The following is a 21,365-nucleotide window of genomic DNA, read 5'->3' as shown; positions in this document are numbered from 1 at the left end:
CAGGCCTCTTGCAACCGAGAGCTTCTATAGGTGCAGAGGTTCCTCCCACTCTGGACAGGGTTCAAGAGTCTGTTAGTTCCTGGAAATTTGGGCAAAGTCTTTCCAGTTATAGAAAGAAGTGGCTAAGGGTGTCTAGGGAGGGAATTTGCTCAACCCCATGCCTACACATGGTTGTTTTCTGAAATGGAGCTGATTTTATTTGCTCGTTGAGTTGGGCTTTGACTAGAAAACTCTCATGCACCCACAGAGACCTGCACATGCACACGTGAAAGGAATAAAACACCTCCTCTAACTGAGCACTGACTTATGTGCCAGGCACAATGCCCAGGGCTTCCCATGGACCAGCTCCTCGGAGCCTCACAGATGCTGGGGGCCGGGGGGGGGGGGGGACAGATATTATTATCCCTGCTTTACAGATGAGGTGCCCAAGGCTCAGAAAGGCTAGGACACTTGCCTAAAAAAAAAACTGGGGGCATCTGGGTGGCTCAGTGGATGAAGCATCTGACTCTTGATCTCAGCTCAGGTCTTGATCTCAGGGTTGTGAGTTCAAGCCCCACGTTGGGCTCCACACTAGGCAGGGACCCTACTTTAAAAAAAAAGAAAGAAAAGAAAAGGAAAAACTGAAATAAAAGAGCTTGGATTCAGGATTGTTGGATTTTAAAGCATCGTCTCTTAACCCCCCGTGCTGTGGGGCAATCTGTTTACCATCGGGTGCTTACTGTGTCCGAGGCATTGGAGTTCGGAGAGAGAGCAGGAAAGGCACATTTCCTGACCTCAGAAAGCTTCGGTTTAACCAGTCACCAGTGCACACAGAGGAATTGTGGCTTGTATCCTCCGACACTCCGACAACGCCGGAGCCCACGTTCTGTCTTTGCCCATCACACTGCTCTCAGACCTCCTGCCTTCGATTGACAGTGTGAACAGCGTGTGTACCACAAAGACCGGGGGTTTCTCCCTTAGAGCTTCCGATGCTTGGATTTTACAGGCAACAATGACAGTGATTGGACCACTGAGGCATTATGCTACAGTTACTAAACTCCTGAACCAACCATTGTTTGTTTTATATCGTTTTTTAATTTGATCGGGAAGTTTCTCTAACCCATTCCTCTATATTTGCAGAGGAGCACTAGGGTAGGGACAGGGGAGATTTCAAGCTTGGAGGTCCAGGAAGCCAGCAATAGATCAACCAGAAGAAATAAAGCAGAGCGGGGTGAAACTCCATTGCTTCCACGACCTCCCAAGGGAAGTGATGATATATGTGAAGGACACTAGGCTGAAGCAGAAAGAAGGAAGTGAATGTTGCACTAATTGCAGATTTTGCCAAGAGCAGCTTGGCTGCCAAGGCTACTTCAGCCTTGACTCATAGCTCCATGATCTGGGAGACAGCGCAGTGTCCTGCTGTGCTGGACATCTTCCAGTGGCATTGACCCAGTGGGGGGCTGAGGGGAAGACTTCCTGATGCTAAGAACGAGAAACTTGCCTCCAAAGTCAAGTTCCTGCACCACCTACCTGACTGACGTGGGAAGATGGAGCCAGGAGGGGTGCTGAGAGCAGACGCCAGGTAGGTCTATGGACTAGACCCCTTCGCAAACTGAATTTTTTAAAAGTTCATCACACACAAATTTGCATCTGATTTCCTTTCAGGAGATTCGAGCTCATTCTTGCACTGCCCATCAATCTGAAGGTATTTCTTCTAGATCAAAGTCTTCCTAGAACCTTGATAAGGGTGGACTGAGAGTACAGGGGGTACAGCTCTAGGCCACCACCCCACCATCACCACCAACACATTTACTGAACCCCAAGGCAGCCCCGTCATCTTGTCAGCCAGTAATTACTTCTGACAAAACCCAAACGGAGAAACAGACATGATCTTCGTTTCTGGTTCTCTCCACGCATACCACTCCAGGGACCCGGTCATTGATGAATCTTAATCCTCACTTTAGTTTCTCAACTACAGCTTCCGGTTTCTACTTTGCCAAGCTCATCTGGGGGGAGCCGGTCCTGTGTCCCCTCATTAATCCACAGACACCCACCTCACTCTAAGGAATCCGGCACTCCCCCAAATGCCCACATTTGACCACTGGAGGGCAGTGCTGGACCAGCCAAAGCTCTTTAAGAGCCTGCTCCATCTTTGTGCCCACCAGGCCGGAGCAGAGCGGGATGCAGCCTTTGGTCGGAAGCCAAAACCGAGGACCACAGGAGCGCCCCCGAAAGAAGCACCAACACAGCCAGGCCTGTTACAACAGCTCCCTGCACCTGGCATCATAGGAACAAAAGGCAGTTCAATGGAAAGCGGATTTGGCTCCCTAAGTGGCACAATCCCCTGGGAAAGAGACTGAAAGGAAAACTTGCCCCATCATGTCATTAACCAGGAACAATCTGTGTCTCTGACCAGGGGTTGCAGAATCCTACCTTTCTCTACCCACTCAGATGTAAGCTCTCGGCAGTACTCCTGGGGCTTGGCAATAACGTTTGTTGAATGAGTGGATGCAAGCATATATACGTGCACATAATCGAAATGGGCCGTGACCAGATCTGCTGCTGTTTTCCAGCTCTTACGACATCTAAAGTTGAAGCCATCAACTAGCTGCTGAGCATTCTTAGTCCTGGAGACAGCTAAGGAGATCCGGGTTATTGATCAGCGCAGTGGCTGTTGTGGTACAGATGTTATTTTAAAAGCCACCTCAAGATTTTCAATCTCTTACTTTTAAGAAGACCCTCATTCTGTCAACCATGTGTCCTCAGACCTCACCAGCCTGTGGATTAAAAAAATACAGGCATTGTTTCCTTAACATCCAGCTCACAGAAACGGCAGCCTCTAATGTGAGAATACTGAGCAGCCTTTCACTCCCCGGGGGATTTGTGGTAATTTTGTCCCACGCTGGGGCCCCGTGGGCCTTGACAATTCCCCTCAGCCAGAACTGCTCCTCAGGCCGCCTTGGGTCATCTGCTGAGGCTCATCTCCACGTTACTCTCGCCTTTAGCCACCCCCTACAGATCCCATGGGATCATGTCAGTGTGGACACAACCTGCTCCCGTGATCATTTAAGGCACAGCTATACGCGTGAGGAGAGAAAGAAGTGCACATTTTGAGACCCCAAAACCACATGAGGCCCTTTCTGTCTCCCCACAGGCTTTCACATAGCAGTGACCAGTCTGTGCCCCAATAAAAATCTGCAGATGTCCCCACATTTCCAAGTTCAGAGTCTAAGACTAGCTCCTTTCCTGCCCTGAGTTGAGGGACAGTGGCAAAAGTCATTTCCTGCTGGGAGGCTCTCCTGCACCCCCCACTCTCTCAGATGGAGTCTGGCCTTCATGGCCCTACAGGGCAAACACAGTGTTATTAGATCCTAGAATATCACCTATGGGACACCAATGGCCCTGATTAAATTCATACTGGGAGGGGGGGTCGGAATCTGCCCCTAATTCTAATTAAGAAAGACACCAATTAGTTTTTAATCAAACATTTACCATCTTAGTGTATAACATCTGCATTTAGTTCTATGACAACTTCATCATCTCCACAACAACGAGTGGATATTTGTTTTGGATGTGAATAAATGCATTCTCAACCTCACTCTAGTTTTATCCACAAAAGAAGAGTGCTCTAAACTTCACCTCTCTACTCTACCAACGGAACCCCAACATCCCCCAAGAGCCTTCAAGGAGCAGTTCTCCAGCCAAAGGCGGGGGGGAGGGGGGAGAAAGAAAAGTCCTCCCTTTATAAGTTGTCCCTTTTGTGAAAAATTCTAACTAAAATTTCACTATCCAGTTCAAAGCTAGGTCCTCAGACGACATGGCTGGTCCTCATCCTTCTCATGAAAATACTGTAAATCAAAGGATACCTTTCCTGAGAGCAAACAGAAATTGAAAAAAAAAAAAAAACAATTCATTCCAACACAGCATTTTTCTATCACTGTCCATGGGAGTTGAGTTGATCATATGTTAAGCGTGTCCTAGCCTATGTACCTTCTCAAGATGCCTTCACTGTGATTAAGGGACAGGCCTCCAGGGTAGTGTCTCAGTTCTGTACCTGGAAGAAACAACGTCAGGAAATTTCTGGAAGAGAGGAGATTGACAGTCAAAGATAAGGGCAGGATGGTCCCCAGGGTTAGCTCCTGTGTTCAAACACAGACATGTTTCAGGCTCTGGTTGCCAGGTCCTGGTCTGTGGTGGGTGGATAATGCCCAAGGCCTTGATACTAGGTCTGATGTCCAGGTTTGACATTGACGGCAGGCTTGTGATTTTGAAAAACCCATAATCTTTCTTTCCCAAATCCTCAACCTTCTGACACCTTGTCCTAGGAGAGAAGTGTCTGAGATGGTTTCCCTTGAAACCACGGGCCTTTCTTACAATTCCAGGGCCACGCAGCCCTGGTTCGTAACTGGTGGGTTTTATTTTGCCACTGCTGTGGCAGTGAGATCAGATATCAAGTTAATGTAAAAAGTGAGGTAGACAATGAGAAGGATCAGAAATAAGGACCTGGAAAGAGGAAAGAGATTCGGGAGACACTTCACATGTGGATGAATGATATGCGGGAGCTGAAGGAGAAGGGAGAGATGGCCTCTTCCTGGCATCCTGGAAAGATATGCTGGAATATTCTCTCGTTCCCATGTTCCATGGCCTTTCTGTCAGAAATTAATTCTTACTTGTTTTTTTAATACATGAAGGCTTAAGATGTCAATCCTCCTAAAAAATTAGAGCCCCTTTCCATTAAAATGGCTTTGGGTATGACGTTTCCCCTGCCACCAGGGACAGCCTTCTCCCTAGGAATCTTTGGTGAGCCTTTCTGCAGTCACCATGAGCACACATCTATCTTCCCAACCAGCTCCCAAACATCATTCACGCTGCTATGGCCCTGCCTCTGGAGGATCCCCAGCCACCCCATCACACGGCTCCATAGGCACAGCCCCTGCCATGCCACCAGCCCCCACCTCCACATCCCTGGGTGTGAGTCTGTGTGGCCTCTGCTATCCCCAACTCTCTTCTGTGTCATCCTGAGTCCAGGCATTCTGGGATGAGTGTCTCCTTGTTTCTTTGTCCACTGTCCTGTTATGCCTTTAAATTTGCTCATGAGAATATCTTGCAGAAAGATGAGTAGTCTTGGGAAAGAGACAAGGAAAAAGATGAGGTAAGTAAGATGGGAGCAGAAGTGGGAGGAAAAGTTTTGATAAAGGCGATAAAAGAAAAAAAGAATTCTTGACCTCCATCAGCCCTGACTCTCAAAATAAGATCGGCCCTAAAGAGAGCTTATTATTTATCCCAAATTAAAATTTCCTGGCTCTGCAGTCATTGTGTATACAATGAAAAGGAAGCCATCACACAAAAGATGCAGTTATCCTCACAGTGGGAACAATCACAGCCAAGCTGATTCTGCTCCAAAAATAGAACGATAACAGTGCTAAGTCAGGAACTCCAAGACTTTGGAGCGTTAACAAATAGAATGATCTCTCGATAGGAAAATGGCGATAAGGGAAGGTCGGTAGAAATGGAATCCTCTGATTCTTGGATGGGGTGCGGGTCGCCCGGGAAAACGGCAGTCTGCGCTCCTCCACGGTGAGCTCACAACCAGCTGTGTTGACTGGGAGAAAGCCCTGCCTGGATTCGGGAAGACCTCAGAAGCCCCTTCACCCGCCCCTGCCCAGCTTCCTGTACGTTGTTTGATGGGCTGTACCTCCTTCTCTTGCCTGAAGTTAAACATCATCATCAGAATTTTAACTTCACGGTGGCAGAAACTTGGGCTGGTTTCTGCTTCCATTGCATCCTCAGCACTCAGCAGAAAGCTTGTATACCATTGGCACTCAATAAATATCTGATAAATGGACACTTGCTTGATTAATCAAGTAATGAAAAATGAACAGATTACTTCCTCCCTGTCTGGCTTCTGAGTTGTGGGTCCCAGAAGCAGAAGCTGCTAGGTGGGCCAGAAAAAAACATAGGATGTCTAGGAAAAGAACTGTTCGTACCTTTCCTCATCCTTCTGTGCATGTCAGAGCCTCAAAACTCAGGAACAAGGACCCCAGAGATTGTGACCCCCCCCCAAGTGTCTTTCAACAAAAGACTATCTCCCTGGTTGTTTCTTTTCAAAGGATCAGCCTCCTGGGGCTGATAAGAGAATGGCACCATCTGCTGGAAACACAGGTGACGAGCGGCAGAGGGGCACCAGAACCTCGTCGAAAGGGGCCTGTTGGATTGCTGCCTTTGAACGAATCTGAATCCGAGTGTGTCTTTCAATAGCGCAAGCACCAACCACCCCCCAGGACCTCTTTCCTTTATTGCTGCAGCAATGAAGCAGCCACATGGCTGTTGCAGATAAGGTGGCCCGAGTGCATCACGCATGCAAAGTAAGCTTCGTGGTAAACAGCACGGAGAAGAACCACAGATGCACCATGTCCCGGCTTCTCTGCCTTGTGCTGCCCTTCCTCTGTAAGTGGCTCCCAGGTACGTCTGTGCGATTTCCCTCCACTTCTCAGTCCTCATTTCCTATCCTTTTTCCTTTGTCAGATGGCTCCTGCAGGACTGAAATTATACAGTCTTCCGACCTAGCTGCCATGATCGGGACAGATGGGACGTTTCAATGCCAGTATAATATTCTCGATGGGAATTATGACTCTGTGTACTGGTATCTGCAAAGAGCTGACCAAAGGCTCACCTATATCAACCATATATCTCAAGGCACCATGGAATCGGAGCATTACCTGTTGTCTGTGAACAGAGAGCTGTCCTCCAGTACCTTAACCATTAAGCATGTGCAGCCAAGAGACAAAGCCATTTACTACTGTGCTTTCTGGCACCATGATACAGACTGTGCATCACACTGAACAAAAACTGTAAGCCTCAAGCAAGTTCAACGCCGAAAATCCAAAGCGTCATCCAACAAGAAAGAAGGTGTTCAGTGTCATCTTGGACTTGCCCCATTCATTCCTCGGTTCATTCATTCAAAACCAAGGGGCCCTTATGGTTTACAAATGAATATACTAAGTGCTATGGGGATACAAAGGTAGAAAACAAGCATTTCTCAAATAATAAAATGTAGGGGCGCCTGGGCGGCTCAGTCGTTAAGCATCTGCCTTTGGCTCAGGTCATGATCCCAAGGGTCCTGGGATCGAGCCCCGCATCGGGCTCCCTGCTCCACGGGAAGCCTGCTTCTCCCTCTCCCACTCCCCCTGCTTGTGTTCCTGCTCTCGCGATCTCTCTGTCAGATAAATAAATAAAATCTTTAAATAATAATAATAATAATAATAATAATAAAATGTATTCAGAGTAGAGTCTCCTCACTTTTATCTTGCTAAGCCATGAGCAGTGAAACTAAATACTGTGGAATTACTTGAACCTTTGACCTGACAAATAACAGCATAGTCCCCAATACCCAGAGAGACAAATGAATTGGACACACATACAAATTCAAAGCCAACGATCAACATCTTAATCACAGACCCTTGAAAACCTATCATCATTTCTAAAAAGCTGAAAAAATATATTAAATATACATATATACATCCCTGGGAAACTAGATCGATTAGATAGATAGATAGATAGATAGATAGATAGATAGATAGATAGATGTAGAGTAGGCAGCATAGTGCCAACAGACCGAGTTCAAATTCAGACTTGAAATCCGGACTTCTTAGGTTTTGAATCCCAGATCTTCCATTTACTGACTTACTAGCTATAGGATCTTGGGCAAGTTATTTTATGCCTTGCTATCCTCATCTACGAAATAATGATAATAGTCGTTGCCTCGCTGGCTCAGTAGGTGGAGCATGCAACTCTTGATCTTGGGGTCATGAGTTAGAGCCCCATGTTGGGCATAGAGATTACCTAATAAAATATTTTCATTAAAATAATGATAATCATTACTGTAGAGAATTGTTACAAGAATTAAGTGAACTATTACACATCATGCACTTAGAACTATGCTTGGCACATAGGAAGCACTCGGTTAGCACCAGCTACCCTCGGTGGTGGTGGTGATGATATCGTCACGTCCCTACCACTGGGCTGGGTTAAGCCTTGAGGAGCTTGTTGATAAAGGGAAGTCAATCTCTTGGGCAATTAAACATTCTTTTATATATTAGTATCCCACCTAGTAGGAATGAAATATCAATGAAAATTGAGAGAAATACAATGCAAAAGATCTTCAGGACCTTTTTCACTAGATGCTGATAAATTATTAAAGGCTTCTTACATAGAAAAAAATAAAACCAGAGGAAAGTAATTTCTGCTTGACCCTCATAAAACAAGCAAATAGAGACTTTATGAGATATTAAAATACAAGCGTAGCCTCCACTTATTAAATGGATAGTGGAATAATTTATAAATATAGAGCCCAAAGTAAAATTAAAGTTGTTTATGAGCATAATTATAAATAAGGAATTGGTTCCATCAACATCACAAGCATACTACATGACCTGAAGAAGTTCCCACCGACAAGAATATTACAAATGAAGTCAAAGCACACCTGACCTTAGGACATCCTAAAACACTATCAAGTGAAGATTATCCCAAGATTCCAAAAGTACATAGGTTCTACAAAGACACATCCATATTGGCTTCTGCTTATTCAAGGCACCATCCAGGAAAACTCCTTGGCGTGATTTGCGGAGCTGAGAACAGGGAGTAAATAGGACTGTCTTCCCTATTTTCTCTTCTGAAGGTGCACGTCACTTGCTGCTTCATGATGCTGCATTTATTCATCAATGGAAACCCCTAACCCCCTGCTGTCTTGCTGGCTTTCTCATTTGCAGCCAACATATGGGGTCCTCGGCACTGCCCCCCGCCCCACAAGAGCAGCCTTTAAGGGCACAGAATCACACAAAAAGTTTTCTTGGGATAAAGAACTGGAGGAAAACTCTTTGCACAATTTGGCTTTGGGGATCAGATTTCAAAGTCTTCACCCTGCCTGGATAGGCACAGACCCAAACAGTGTCTGGTGAGGGAACAAAGTCACTTTCCTCCTGGGCTTGCTCTTCTCTGGGGCACCTCGGGGTTATTGATGACACATCTCCAGAATTGCTGAATGTTAAACCGGAGAAACCAGATTTTCTAAGGGACACTTACAACTCTAGTAACCCTGCAGGGCTCTCTGCCAGTGGAAAACCTACTCTGTAATACCAGGTCTCTGATTCTGCCATGCTGAATCTCCATGAAAGGAATCATCTTCCTTGCTTTACAAAATGCACTACTACCAAAGATGAAAGAAAGTTTGGAAGAAAAACAAAGTCATTAGAGAACTATATGTGGACAGGGGAGTCCTTCCCAAGGGCAGGTTTCTGGGTGATGATCTGTCCCGACCACCTTATCACCTAACTGGAAGATGTCCAGTCTCTCCACGTGATCCTTGAAGGACAGTCAGAGAAGAGAAGGTGAGCAGGAAGGTTAACAAGTGCTCATCAAGTATAGATAAGCCTCAGAGTATAGAATTGGCCTGGTTCGTTTTTTATTCAGAAGTATGTATTGAGTGTCTACCATGTGCCAGACACCATGTCAGGGGCCAAGGTGACCAAGGCACGTGACACCAGCTTTCTGCCATTCTGGAGTTCACACTGTAGTAGGGCTTACAGCCCAACCGAGGAACCAGAGGAGACACACGTGGGAGCAAGAGAGGTACTTGGTTGTAGAGCGATGACAGGAGTGTTCCAGGACCAGAAAGCACAGATTGGAATTAGGACCTTGAGATTTCGGAATGCATTGGGAGATGGGAGCCAGGAAAACATTTTCAAGGAACTGAGCTGAGACTAAATATGGAAAAGTTTATTTGTTTACATCTCAAGGTCCCAAACCAGTAAGAGAAGCAGAATTACCACTCAGCAAAGTCCCAGCTGGCCTCTGTACCGCTCGGCTTGGCAGCTGCTTCTTTCAGCACCACACAGCTGGGGAGCGAGCCGCAGATGGAACAGTGGCAGCCAAAATCTTTTTAGAGACGAATGACACTGTGATTTTCCTTGACACCCATTGAAATTCCTCACTAATTTCCAAAAATATCTTATGCTTGCTCTAAAACAACCAGTGGGGCTCAGACATTTCAGTTGAAAACAAAGCAATCCCAGCCGCCTGAGCGTTCCGAGCCCGAATTAGCCAGACCCAGGAGAACCACTTACTTACTGAAGGCCATCCTGGGACACCAAGCGGCTGAGATCCTGGCCAAGGGAAACTGGAATGGTGTTTGCTCTCTTCATTCACCTCCATCCCTGTTCTTCAGTTGCTTGCCCGACCGGCTGGTGCCAGAGCAGAGGAACCCAAGAGCAAGGACGGCAACTAGAAACGGGGCAGAGAGCCCATAACTGCCGGGCCTGGACAAAGAGCAATCGTGGCCACATATTAGAGTCTGACTTTGTTGTCCCTGAAGCTTTATGGGAGAAGTTTGGGGATATGAGGATGAAATAACGCAAGCAAAGAGCTTTCCTTCTCTACAATTTCTCTCTTTTTCTCTCCCAAAGAACTCAAAGGGAGTGGGGAAAGAGTGGATGTGTTCTCAAATCAAAGGCAAAGAAGTTCCTGAAACTTCCAATTAGAGAGAAAATCAGAAGTTCTGGCACACTCTCCCACTAAGATTCCAGTGATCCTATGGATAGATGCGTGATACTAAGGACCCAGAGTGGTAGAGATCATCAGAGAGAATGGCACTGGGCTGGGGCACGTAGGAGCCAGTTGTGGGTTGATTTGATCTGACCATGGGGTCTTTTTGCTTCTTCAAGTTTTCCTATTCTTTCTTCATCCAGATGGACAAAAAAAAAAAAAAAAAAACCCAGAAAACAAAAAACAAACAACAACAACAAAAACCCACCATGACAAGGGCTTTAGCTCCTATGGGCCTCTATCTTTAGCTGCCCAAGACTCCTTTGCCTAAGGACATAAAATGAGTGACACAGCTCCATTCAGGTCCTCCTGTACCTGCCCAAAGTCCTACACACAGCCTAACATAGCTCAGCCAACACCCCCTTCCCTCAGCAGAATGTTCTGTGCCACACTTGAAATTATAAGCTCTGTGTCTCCCTTGGTAACTATGGCTCAGGTAGGGATCTATGACTAAGGCCACTACCCCAACCATGGCAAAGCAGAAGGGATGTGGCAAAGAACCAACATCTGCAGTAGGCTTACCAGCGTGTGCCAGGCACCAGGATAAGTGCTTCACATGTGTTCTCTCATTTCAACCTCAGGACATCCCTGCAAGGTAACTACAATGACCCTATCTGCAGATGAGGAAATCAAGACTTGGAGATGTAACTTACCCAGCTCCTGGTAAGTTGCAAAAGAAGATTCAAAAATCAGAGCCATTAGCCCTGCAAAGCCAGTTTTCCTTTTGCTTATAGATGACATGGGTAGTGATACCACATAGCCACCCTGGGTGACGTCAGAATGTTGGCCACTGCAATGACCAACAGGGTCTAGCCAGGTGGGATTTATCCTGCTGGGGCAGAGGGCCCCCTCTCCCTACACCTACAACAATGGATAGAAGACCAGCCTCCCAGGTTTTGGCAAATCCTTTCCTAATCCCATCCTTCACTAGATGAGTAACCCAGAATGCTCCTTGACAGTCAGGAAACTCCAGACAGAAATCCTGCTTAGACTCGCAAATCTCTGCCAAGCTCCTAATATTGAAAAGCCCCATGCTGGGCACTGAGAATGCAAATGTAAATAAGATACAGCCACTGTTCTAAAGAATCTTGAAGTCCAGTGCAGAAAACAAACACATTATCAGATAATTACAATAGAGGTAATAAGTGCCATGACCCAACAAGTTCAGGGAACCCAGGGGACACTTTCCCTCAAGTTGGGGTGGGGAAGGGAGAAGGAAGTTCTGGTTTTGCAGGAAGAAGGAGCAGCTAGTGCAAAAACTGGAAATATAAAGACTATCATACATCTTTTAACCTGCAAGTACTTTTGCGCAGCTGAAGTACTGAGTGCAAGTGGTCAAAAGTGGAATTGGAGAAAAAAGCAGATCGGGAGATCACTAGGGCCATGACACAGGAATTTCATAGTCCCCTAAAGGCCAGGGGATGCTACTAAAAGAGTTTCAGCAGAGGCGTGACCTGATCCCCTCTGGTCTGGAGAAAAATCGGTATGATGGCTGCTTGGAGAATGGATGAAAGCAGGGGGAGTCTGGAAGCGGAGACACCTCTTGGAATAGTATGGCAATAGCTTGCAGCAGGTAAGGAACACTCAGACCAAAGCAGGGGGGGCAGAGGCCAAAGGAAAAGGGACCCGCACAGGAACTACAAGGGGACCCTGCAGGCTGCTCGGCTCCCCACAAGCCCTTGCACCTTGATGATGCAGCGCTGTCCCCAGGGAATGGGGTCCAGAGGCCAGCTGACACAGCCCTACTCAACTCTCACAGCTCCGCTCCGGTCAGGGGGGAGTGTTCTTCATGTCCCAGGCAGGGAACCGCCCCCCTCAAAACTGAGTGTTTTGAAGACAGAAGCCATGTCTTGTTCAACTCCTCCCAAATACAATCTGACCTGCCATAGGTAATTAGCCGGGGTTTGAGGAATAAACAGCCCAACCCGTGACCTTGCAGGCCTGTCACACCTCTCTGAGGAAGTGACTAACACCCAACCCCCTTGATAAGAGACAGAACTTCTCATGGGCAGACAGCGGCTAATCAGGAGCAGCCAGAGAGCACCTGCATACTGCGCTGCCGCCTCCACAAAGCCATGCTGTGGACCTGTCCCCTCCTCTACCTCGCCACCTTCTGTGCCGGTAAGGACAAGCTGCTGGGCCTTTTACTCTTAGAGAAATGTGCTGCAGGAATGATTTGCTGCCGGAAGGTCATGTTTGCGGGGGGGGGAGCAGCGGGGCAGTGGGGGACACGTTGCCAAGCTGGGGTCTGACATCCATCCCCTTGCGGTGGAGGGAGCTCCCCACAGCCTCTCCACCTGAGCTTTCCCTTTCAGAGGTCTCATTGGATATCCTTTTGGAACCAGACACCAAAACCCTGACTGTTCTAGTCGGGGAGACTGCCACCTTGCGCTGCAGCGTATCAGGAGGGGACTTGAAGAACTATCAGGTGAGCTGGTATAAGATGAAAGAAGATAACTCCCTGACTTTAGTATACAGACCAAGCAACAATACTAATGACGATTTAAGGAGTAATTTCAAAGGAAATACCAATGCTTCAAAGAGTCAACTCGACATTCAAAGAACAACAGTAGAAGACGCTGGGACCTACTACTGCACGTGTGATATCCACAGTGCTCCAGTCCTGCTTCTGGTCGCCTCAGAACCATACCTGAGCCGAGACCACCTGATAGCCTGATAAGAGAGATAAGAGCTAAGTTGGGGCAAGGGCCTTATTTTTGTGGTTGGTTGAGAGGGGTCTTGTTTATCAGTTGAAGAGGGAAGAACGTTCATTAGGGTTTATGCAAAGAGACCAAGGGACCCCTGCACCTGCCTCTCAAGGACTTCTGAGAAAAGGTTGAAATGAACAATCTTCAACACTGAAAAGATTTTCTTATTGTGGAGGCAGGCTACGATGAACAGAATTTCTACTATCGTGACTGCTGTAGCTCATTCCATATTGTGAAAGCATTCGTGTGCATAAACTAGATAAAGCAAGGATGGTATTCCATTACCATCCTAATCAAAATTTCCAAAGCTATTAGAAATAGCTTTAACTCTTACTCTGTGAAGAAGGATGAATAGAGTCATTTTCTGAAATGCTCCCTAACTATTTCAGGTATATAATGTTTTAGCTCATCCCTTAATTACAGTGGAGTCCTGGGGGCCCACAGGGATGGCCAGGCTGGGGTAACACCATCTCCTTCATGTCAGTCGCTGAGAGAGGTCTTGGAAACTAATACTTACGGCAATGTAGGATTTCTGAGTTGGTCATGAATCAACTGAATAAAAAAAAAAAAAAAAGATCCCAAGTCCCAGGTTGAAATGGGTGAGCCAAAAGTGTCTGAGCCTATAGGGAGCCAAGGCCTGAAGGAACCCACTGAGCAGACTGACAGGCAGAAGGGCTTAAGATACAAACACTAGATAACCATCAAGGGAGTGCTTTCACCCCGTTCGCTCTAGTAACCAACTTTTTGTTTTTCTGCTCAAGTGTCTGGTTTGGAACCCTCTCTCCACATTAAGTTACAGCTCAGGCATTAGGATGCAAAATAGACGTTGATTCGTGAGAACAACAGCTCTCCTGTTACCTTCTATTCAATATTCCTTCCAATGCGCTATCATCTTCATCACACATTTATTTATTGGGCAATTATTGTACTTACGATATTGGGATAGGTCATGGGAATAGAAATAGTTATAAGTCAAGTTCTAGCCTAAGTTCTATTCTCATCAATGTGTCTACAATTTATTTTAGAGATAGCATTAGAATTACAATTCAAGATTACAAACAAATACAAAAATACAAGAAAGCACATACTATCTAACAATGAGTGCTACTGATTTCATATGCAGTGTTCTAGGAACTCATAAAAGAACAATCACTGTGAGAAAAATTTCTTAGAACAGCTAAGGCTTGAAAGAGGCGGGACTTGGGTAAGTGGGAAGGAAGATGAGGGGTGTTTCAAAGTGGGTGTACCTAGTTATTTATTGTTCTGTAACAAATTACCACAAAATTTAGAGGCTCGAACATTCATTATCTCACAGTTTCTATAAGTCAAGAAGCCAGGTGTGGCTTAGCTGGGTCCTTTGGCTCAGGACCTCTCATTTGGTGTAATCAAGAGGTCAGCTGGGGTGCCAGGCATCTCCAACACTGACTGAAAAAGATCCATTTCCAAACTCACTCAAGTGGATGTTGGTGATCCTCACATGAGCATCTGCAGAGGGCTCGTCATAACATAGCAGCTTGCTTCCCTAGAGCAAGAACTTGGAAAGAGAGCTTCCAAGATGGAAGGCACAGTCTTTTTGTAACCTAATCTTGGAAGTGACATCTCATTGTTTCTGCCATATTCTATTCAGTAGAATTAAGTCCATAAGTACAGCTCACACTCAAGAGAAGGAGGTGATTATATAAGAGCATGAATACCAGGGAGCAGAGCTCATTGGAGGCCATCTTAGAAGCTGCCTACCACAGATTAACACAGTAGAGCAGGAAAAGAGTGGGCTCAAAAATCTGGTTGAGACCAACTTGTTTAGAGACCCCTGACCTCTAAGGATAAAGAGATTGGATTGGATTTTATAAGCCAGTATTTCTCAAACTTCATGGTGCATGGGAAGCACTGGGACAGACTGCTGCTAATTATACTTTTTTTTTAAAGATTTTATTTATTTATTTGAGAGAGAGAATGCGAGAGAGAGAGAGAGCATGAGAGGGGAGAGGGTCAGAGGGAGAAGCAGACTCCCTGCCGAGCAGGGAGCCCGATGCGGGACTCGATCCCGGGACTCCAGGATCATGACCTGAGCCGAAGGCAGTCACTTAACCAACTGAGCCACCCAGGCGCCCTGCTAGTTATACTTTTGAGCCCCCGTTCGAAAATTCTTATTCAGGCTATCTGTGGGTAGGCCTGGGAATGTGCATTTATAACAAGTGCCCAGGTGATCCTGATGCAAGTGGGTTCGAGGACATGCTTTGAGAAATTCTGCTGTGCCCAGGTTCTCCTGTCCTCACTACAAAGAAATGGATATTAGAGGTGGTCAGGGCATCTCTTGAACAATGGCTCTCAATTCCAATTGCATATTTTAAATGCCTGGGAAAATTCCTTAAAAATACCAATGTCTGGAACACATCCCCAGAGATTCTGATTGAATTGGTGTGGGCATGGAGCTCTGGTTTCCCAGGTAATTCAACCTCCCTCTCCTGCCCTCTCCTCTTCCCCTCTCCAGTTTAAGATCTTGCTATTTCAATTGTGGTCTCCAGATAGCATCAGCATCACTTGGAATTTTGTCAGAATGCAGAATCTCATGCACCACCCTCGATTTAGTGCATCAGAATCTGCATTTTAACAAGATTCTCTAGGTGAGTTATATGTATATTAAAGTTCAAGAAGCACCGGTCTAGGGAGGCCATCACTATTGAAAAATTTCATAGAGGTGGAAAAATATAAATCTGTTTTTCCCAAATGCCACCCAAAAAATCCGTATTTGTAAGAAGCCCCTAAAGGGGTGCTGATGTGCAGCCAGGTGTGGGACTCACAACGAGCAATCACTCATCCCCAAATCAGGTTACAGATTATTCGTGTTACCAATATAATAAATATTCTCATTGAGTCATTGAGGTGCTATCGTGTCCTTGTATGCTCTTTGGAAGAAAGCATTACATAAATTCCAGGTATGATCATTTCTCATTCATCCACCAGCAGATTAGGAAATGAATTAATATTTATAGAGTCAATGTACTTTTGACCGCACCATGTGACCATAATAGATTATCCACTATAATCCAGAAGCTTGTGCTACAGACCTTCAACTCAAGATCAAACCAGAAAAAAGAACATGAATCATTACAGTCTGATTAAGTCTGATTGGGAAGAAAAGGGACAAGAGTGAGAGCATGTGTCTCTAATTGTCTGTTTCTCCTTCAGGACAGATGAGAACATGAAGTTCTCAGAACCTGAGACAGGCATGGGGTGAGGATGAAAAACAGAGCCTGTAGCCAAGGAAGAGGGACATCTTGGGAGAAAACAAGCAGCCTGCCCAGCAATGATCTGCGAGAGTCTGAGCACAAAACAGTGAAAAAGGAAACCGAACATAAATTAAAATTAGAGACCAGGGGGGCGCCTGGGTGGCTCAATCGTTAAGTGTCTGCCTTCAGCTCAGGTCATGATCCCAGGGTCCTGGGATCGAGCCCCGCATCGGGCTCTCTGCTCAGCGGGAGGCCTGCTTCTCCCTCTCCCACTCCCCCTGCTTGTGTTCCCTCTCTCGCTGTGTCTCTCTCTGTCAAATAAATAAATTAATTAAATTAAATTAAATTAGAGACCTGGAGAAATGTCCTGAGCTTACCAGCTGGTAATTGAGAAAATCTTTTATATTTTACCTGGGGCTCCAGACTGAGGTGGAGATAGGGCCATCAAGGGCCTTAGCATTATATAAACATAGGTGAAGAGTTTCTGAAGAAATTCCAAAGCCAAATGAATGACAGGAAAGTCAGCTGATATTTTTGTATTGTCCGTGTTCTTCCCCACTACACTGGTAAAGCCAACGGAGAGTTGACTAAAGTCATATTATTGTTGTCGCCATTATCCTGCTTCCTGTGATTCTTATCCATCATGAAAAGTGCTCACTTGAGCACTGGGTGTTATGCACAAACAATGAATCATGGAACACTATATCAAGAACTAATGATGTAATGTATGGTGATTAACATAACAATTAAAAAAAAGTGCTCACTTGAAAGAGTTTATAGCAGTGAAGAGAAATCCCAGAGAGTATCTGCCCAGACTGTAAAAGGTCTCTGAGTTCATTTGTCGGGGCGTTGTAATAGGCATGGTGCTTCCACTGGGCTCCCCAGCAAAGTCCCTAAGCATGACAAGTGGCTAACAATGGAAAATATGATTGCTCAAAGGCAGCAAGAAGGTGGTAGCTTATGTCTAAAAACAGTGCCATGGACTGGCTGCATGTATGAACAAGCCATCCAGCACCATGGAACCATGGTATGGAGTGACTAGCAACAGAAAAGAAGAGAATCGGGGTATATATCTTCTTCTGCATCAGAGAAGGCCACAGTCAGCCAAGAAAGAGAATGTGATTCCTATCATACATTGTATTTTCTGAAGGGGTCACAACCTTGAAGAAGTTACTCTTTACAGCACCCTGAAAGTGCCCAGGGAACATACAGGTAGGGCCCAAGTAAGGAAATGGACTCAAGGAAATCCAAGTTGTGACCTTCATTCTGAACAATTAAGGCTTTAAACAGAAAATTAGAGCCACTGAATTTAAAAGCCAGAGGGATCTTAAAGGCCAAGCAGGAATCCCTCCATTCAATTTTTATGTTCATTAAATAATAATGGAATAAATGATCATCCAAACTCAATTAAAATATTTTCAATGACAGTTCTTATTTTTAAAAATCACCTCTTATATGAAATTGAGGTCTGCTTCCCTGTAACTTTTTTTTGAAGTATAATTAACATACAAAGTTATGTTAGTCTCCAGTGTGGAACCTACTGATTTGACAATTCTATACATTATTCAGTGCTCACCATGGTAAGTGTGGTCACTATCACAAAAGGTGGGTGAGTAGGGGGATGGGAGAAATAGATAAAGGACATTAAGAGGTACAAACTCCCAATTATAAAAGAAAGAAATCACGGAGATGCTTCTTTATAACTTTTTATGTTGGTATTTGTTGTGCATTCTGAAACAACACCAGCTAAGTCTTACCTTTATATTTTCACATATTTGAAGACAGATATCATATCCAACCTCCCAGGCCCTCATTTCTCTATACCCAATACTCTCAACCATTCCTTATGGCTGTCTCATAAGCTTTAAGGTCCTCAAGAGGAGACTCTAAGTGCAGTATATTTTTCTGTTCCACAGAATTCTCAATAGTGTGATTCTCAGGTGGTGGGGAGTCAATAAATATGAGTGAATGCATGAATACCTATGTGTACAATGACTGTTCAGTGTGTCCACTTAGATGTCTCAAAGTCACTTCAACTCAACTCCAAGACTTACATCAAAATCTTCCTTCCAAATATGGTCTTTTCCTGAGGTTTCCTATCTCAGTGAATAACATTGCCATCTCCAACCCAGGCGCCCCTCTTCATCCTCCACTACCAACACCCTTGGTCCAAACTTCCATTTTCTCCTTTGAAATATTTCATTAGTCTTTTGAATGATCCTCTGGGACCTTCCAACTGATCCTCGCCACAGCAGCCAGAGTGATTTTTTCAACATACAAATATGCTTATGTTACACCCCTGCTTAAAAACCCTTCAGTGACTTCCCATTGCTTACAGGCAAAAGGCCATACAAAATCCCTGAAGAGGCCTCCACAACCCTGCAGAGTCTGACCCCTTCTCATCTATACTGCCAATACTTCTTACCCGCCTCCTTCATTTCCCGTGCCCCTGTCAAACAGACCTTCTTCCAGTTGCTGAAATGCACAGGTGCCCTCCCAACCCAAGACTTTTGCACATTATATTACTCCCTCCTTGTGGAACACTTCTCCTATCTCTTCATCACCTGTTTAACTCCTACTCACCTTCAAATCAAAGTTTACACACCATTTCCTCAGAGATGTCTTGACATCTCCCAGCAAGTTCAGATGTTTATTTGGGGTTTTTAAAATATGCCTCCAGGGGTAGAGGGAAGGTGGGGTGGAGAAAAGAAAAGGAAGAAAAATAAAATAAAATATGCTTTCATATATCAGTTTGTAATATTATTTCATTAATTTAATTAATGTCTATTTTTCTAGTTTGTAAGCTCTGAGAGATCTGGGACTATATCTGCTTTTGCTTATCATTGAAACTGACCAATTGCATAAATGCATTTGTATGAATAAATGAATGACTCTGGGATCTTGAGATTTCCCAGAATTAGGTGCTCATCCCTGACTCTGAGCTGCAATAAGGTCCCTTACCATATTCTCCACTTTTCAGTGGTCTTGGAGACCCCAGAGTCACCCTGAGCTAGAGGCCAAGCGTTCCAAGGATTTCCACCCATTCTCTAGTGGTCCGATATCCTAAGGAGCCCATTTGGGCTGAGAGGTCAAAGGGTCCTGCATATTTTTGAGCCAGTTACCACATAGGGTTTTGGAACAGGTAAGCAAAACCCACCCAGAGAGGCTGGCCAGGTAAGAGGAAATCAGAGGAGCCGTTATGATTATTATTTTCTCCGTGACTCCTGGCTGGGCTTATGATGAGCCCTTTTGGTGTTTTGGATTTTGTGTGGATGTTTTCAGTAGCTATATTATTAAAATACACAAGTCTATAATTATGCATATCCTCATCCCTCAAATATGTACTGAGCACGTACAATATTCCTGGTGCTGTGCCACATGCTGAGTTACAAAAACCACCAAAGCTCAATTCCTGTCTTCAAGGTGCTCTTCCCAGTGGGAGAAATAGACATGCAAATAGAGCCTTGTTAACAAAGGAAGGAGCAAACACGTGTGTCGACGTAGAGAAGACAGTGATGGCCAGAAGCTGGGGAAGGCTTCTCAGAGGAGGTGATAGGAGCCCATCACAGAGAAAATACTTGCTTCCCTGAGGTAATGCACTCTTGGAGATATTTGAAGTTGACCCAGGAAGGAAGACAAGCATTCTCAACAGTCATACACACACACACACACACACACACACACACACACACACACACACACACACACAGAGGGAGAGAGAGAGGGAGAGAGAGAGAGGGCCCTTCATCAACGATGTTCTTAATTTAAGTCAGTAAATAAACTAATGGAAAAATACTGAACCTGGACTAGGCACAATCAGCCCTTTTGTGAGGAAGCTAATGTCACAGGGGCTTCTTAACCACAGATGTAGCAAATTCCCTGCCTAGGAAAGCCTTGAGATTTCCAAAATGCTGCCATTGTACACACCACAAAACAGACCAGCTCAAGGGTGGTGGTATGGGCTAAGATAAGAAGTAAGCAAGGAGGAAGGGAGAGGGAAAGAGGAACATTGTTTCCCTGAGGAATGTCCCCTTCTGTGTGTTCTTTGATTTCAGTCAGTTTGAAACATTGAGATTTCTTCTCAGATATGCTCGCCTAAATCTATAAATCTTGATCTAGGTTGATTGAGTTGTTTCAATTCATGTAGTTGTCTTTAGGCAGAACAAGAGTACAACTTTTCTTCTGTAAAATAAAAAAAAAATTAGCTATAAATGGTCCTCTTTTCTGCTTCTCCTCCGGAGTTGTCACTCTTCTGGAAGCTCTAGAAAGAAACAGCTGTCACATTCACGACAGCCTGGCATATTTTCCTCTTTGTATTAGTCAACTCTGTTGTGGAAACAAACAGCACCAATATCTCAGTAGCTTAAACTGTGAATATTTACTTCTTGCTCCTGCTTTTACAAGTCAGTGGCTGTGAGGTGCCTGCTAAGCTCTGCTCCCTGTGTCTTCCCATTCCAGAATCCAGGCTTAAAGATAATTCCCTATTTGGGACACACAGTTCTCATGGCAGAGGAAAAAAGAGCAAGAGAGCTGGCAGAAACTCCAGGTGCTCCTTAAATCTTCTGCTCAGTCATCGTCATCATCATCATGTCCACTCACATTCATCACCCAAAGCCCTTCCACAGCCAAGCCCAATATCAACTGGGCAGGGACTCACACCCTTCCCACAGAAGCTACTGCAAGACACACAGCAACAGGCAGGAAATGGCAATCCTCTCACATGGAAGGGGGAATCGATTGCTTCACAACAATAATACAACCTACCATTCCTTTGGACTCCACCCACATAATTTATATCCAATATAGGGAGTCTCTCCCCCTGTCAACTAAAATGAAATGTGATATGATT

General features: G+C 45.1%; 1 long non-coding RNA gene and 2 gene segments (V, D, J or C); all 3 read left to right on the top strand.

Annotated features, from left to right (window-relative positions):
* The window catches only part of LOC113908991, a 394,892-nt gene that overhangs the window by 232,696 nt on the left and 140,831 nt on the right, over window positions 1-21,365 (top strand).
* Window positions 1-21,365, top strand: part of LOC113908989 — a 177,535-nt gene that overhangs the window by 99,768 nt on the left and 56,402 nt on the right. Inside the window, 1 exon segment of the C gene segment in view lies at window positions 19,646-19,658. Coding sequence covers window positions 19,646-19,658 — 13 coding nt within the window.
* On the top strand, window positions 12,532-16,738 carry LOC113909000. Its single transcript, XR_003515665.2, has 3 exons — window positions 12,532-12,699; window positions 12,894-13,006; window positions 16,476-16,738. It is a non-coding gene; the product is annotated as an uncharacterized LOC113909000 (long non-coding RNA).

This window comes from Zalophus californianus, chromosome 6, assembly GCF_009762305.2.
Source record: "Zalophus californianus isolate mZalCal1 chromosome 6, mZalCal1.pri.v2, whole genome shotgun sequence".
Taxonomy (NCBI): domain Eukaryota; kingdom Metazoa; phylum Chordata; class Mammalia; order Carnivora; family Otariidae; genus Zalophus; species Zalophus californianus.
Note: the sequence above shows the minus strand (reverse complement) of the source record. Positions and strands in the feature narration are given on the sequence as shown.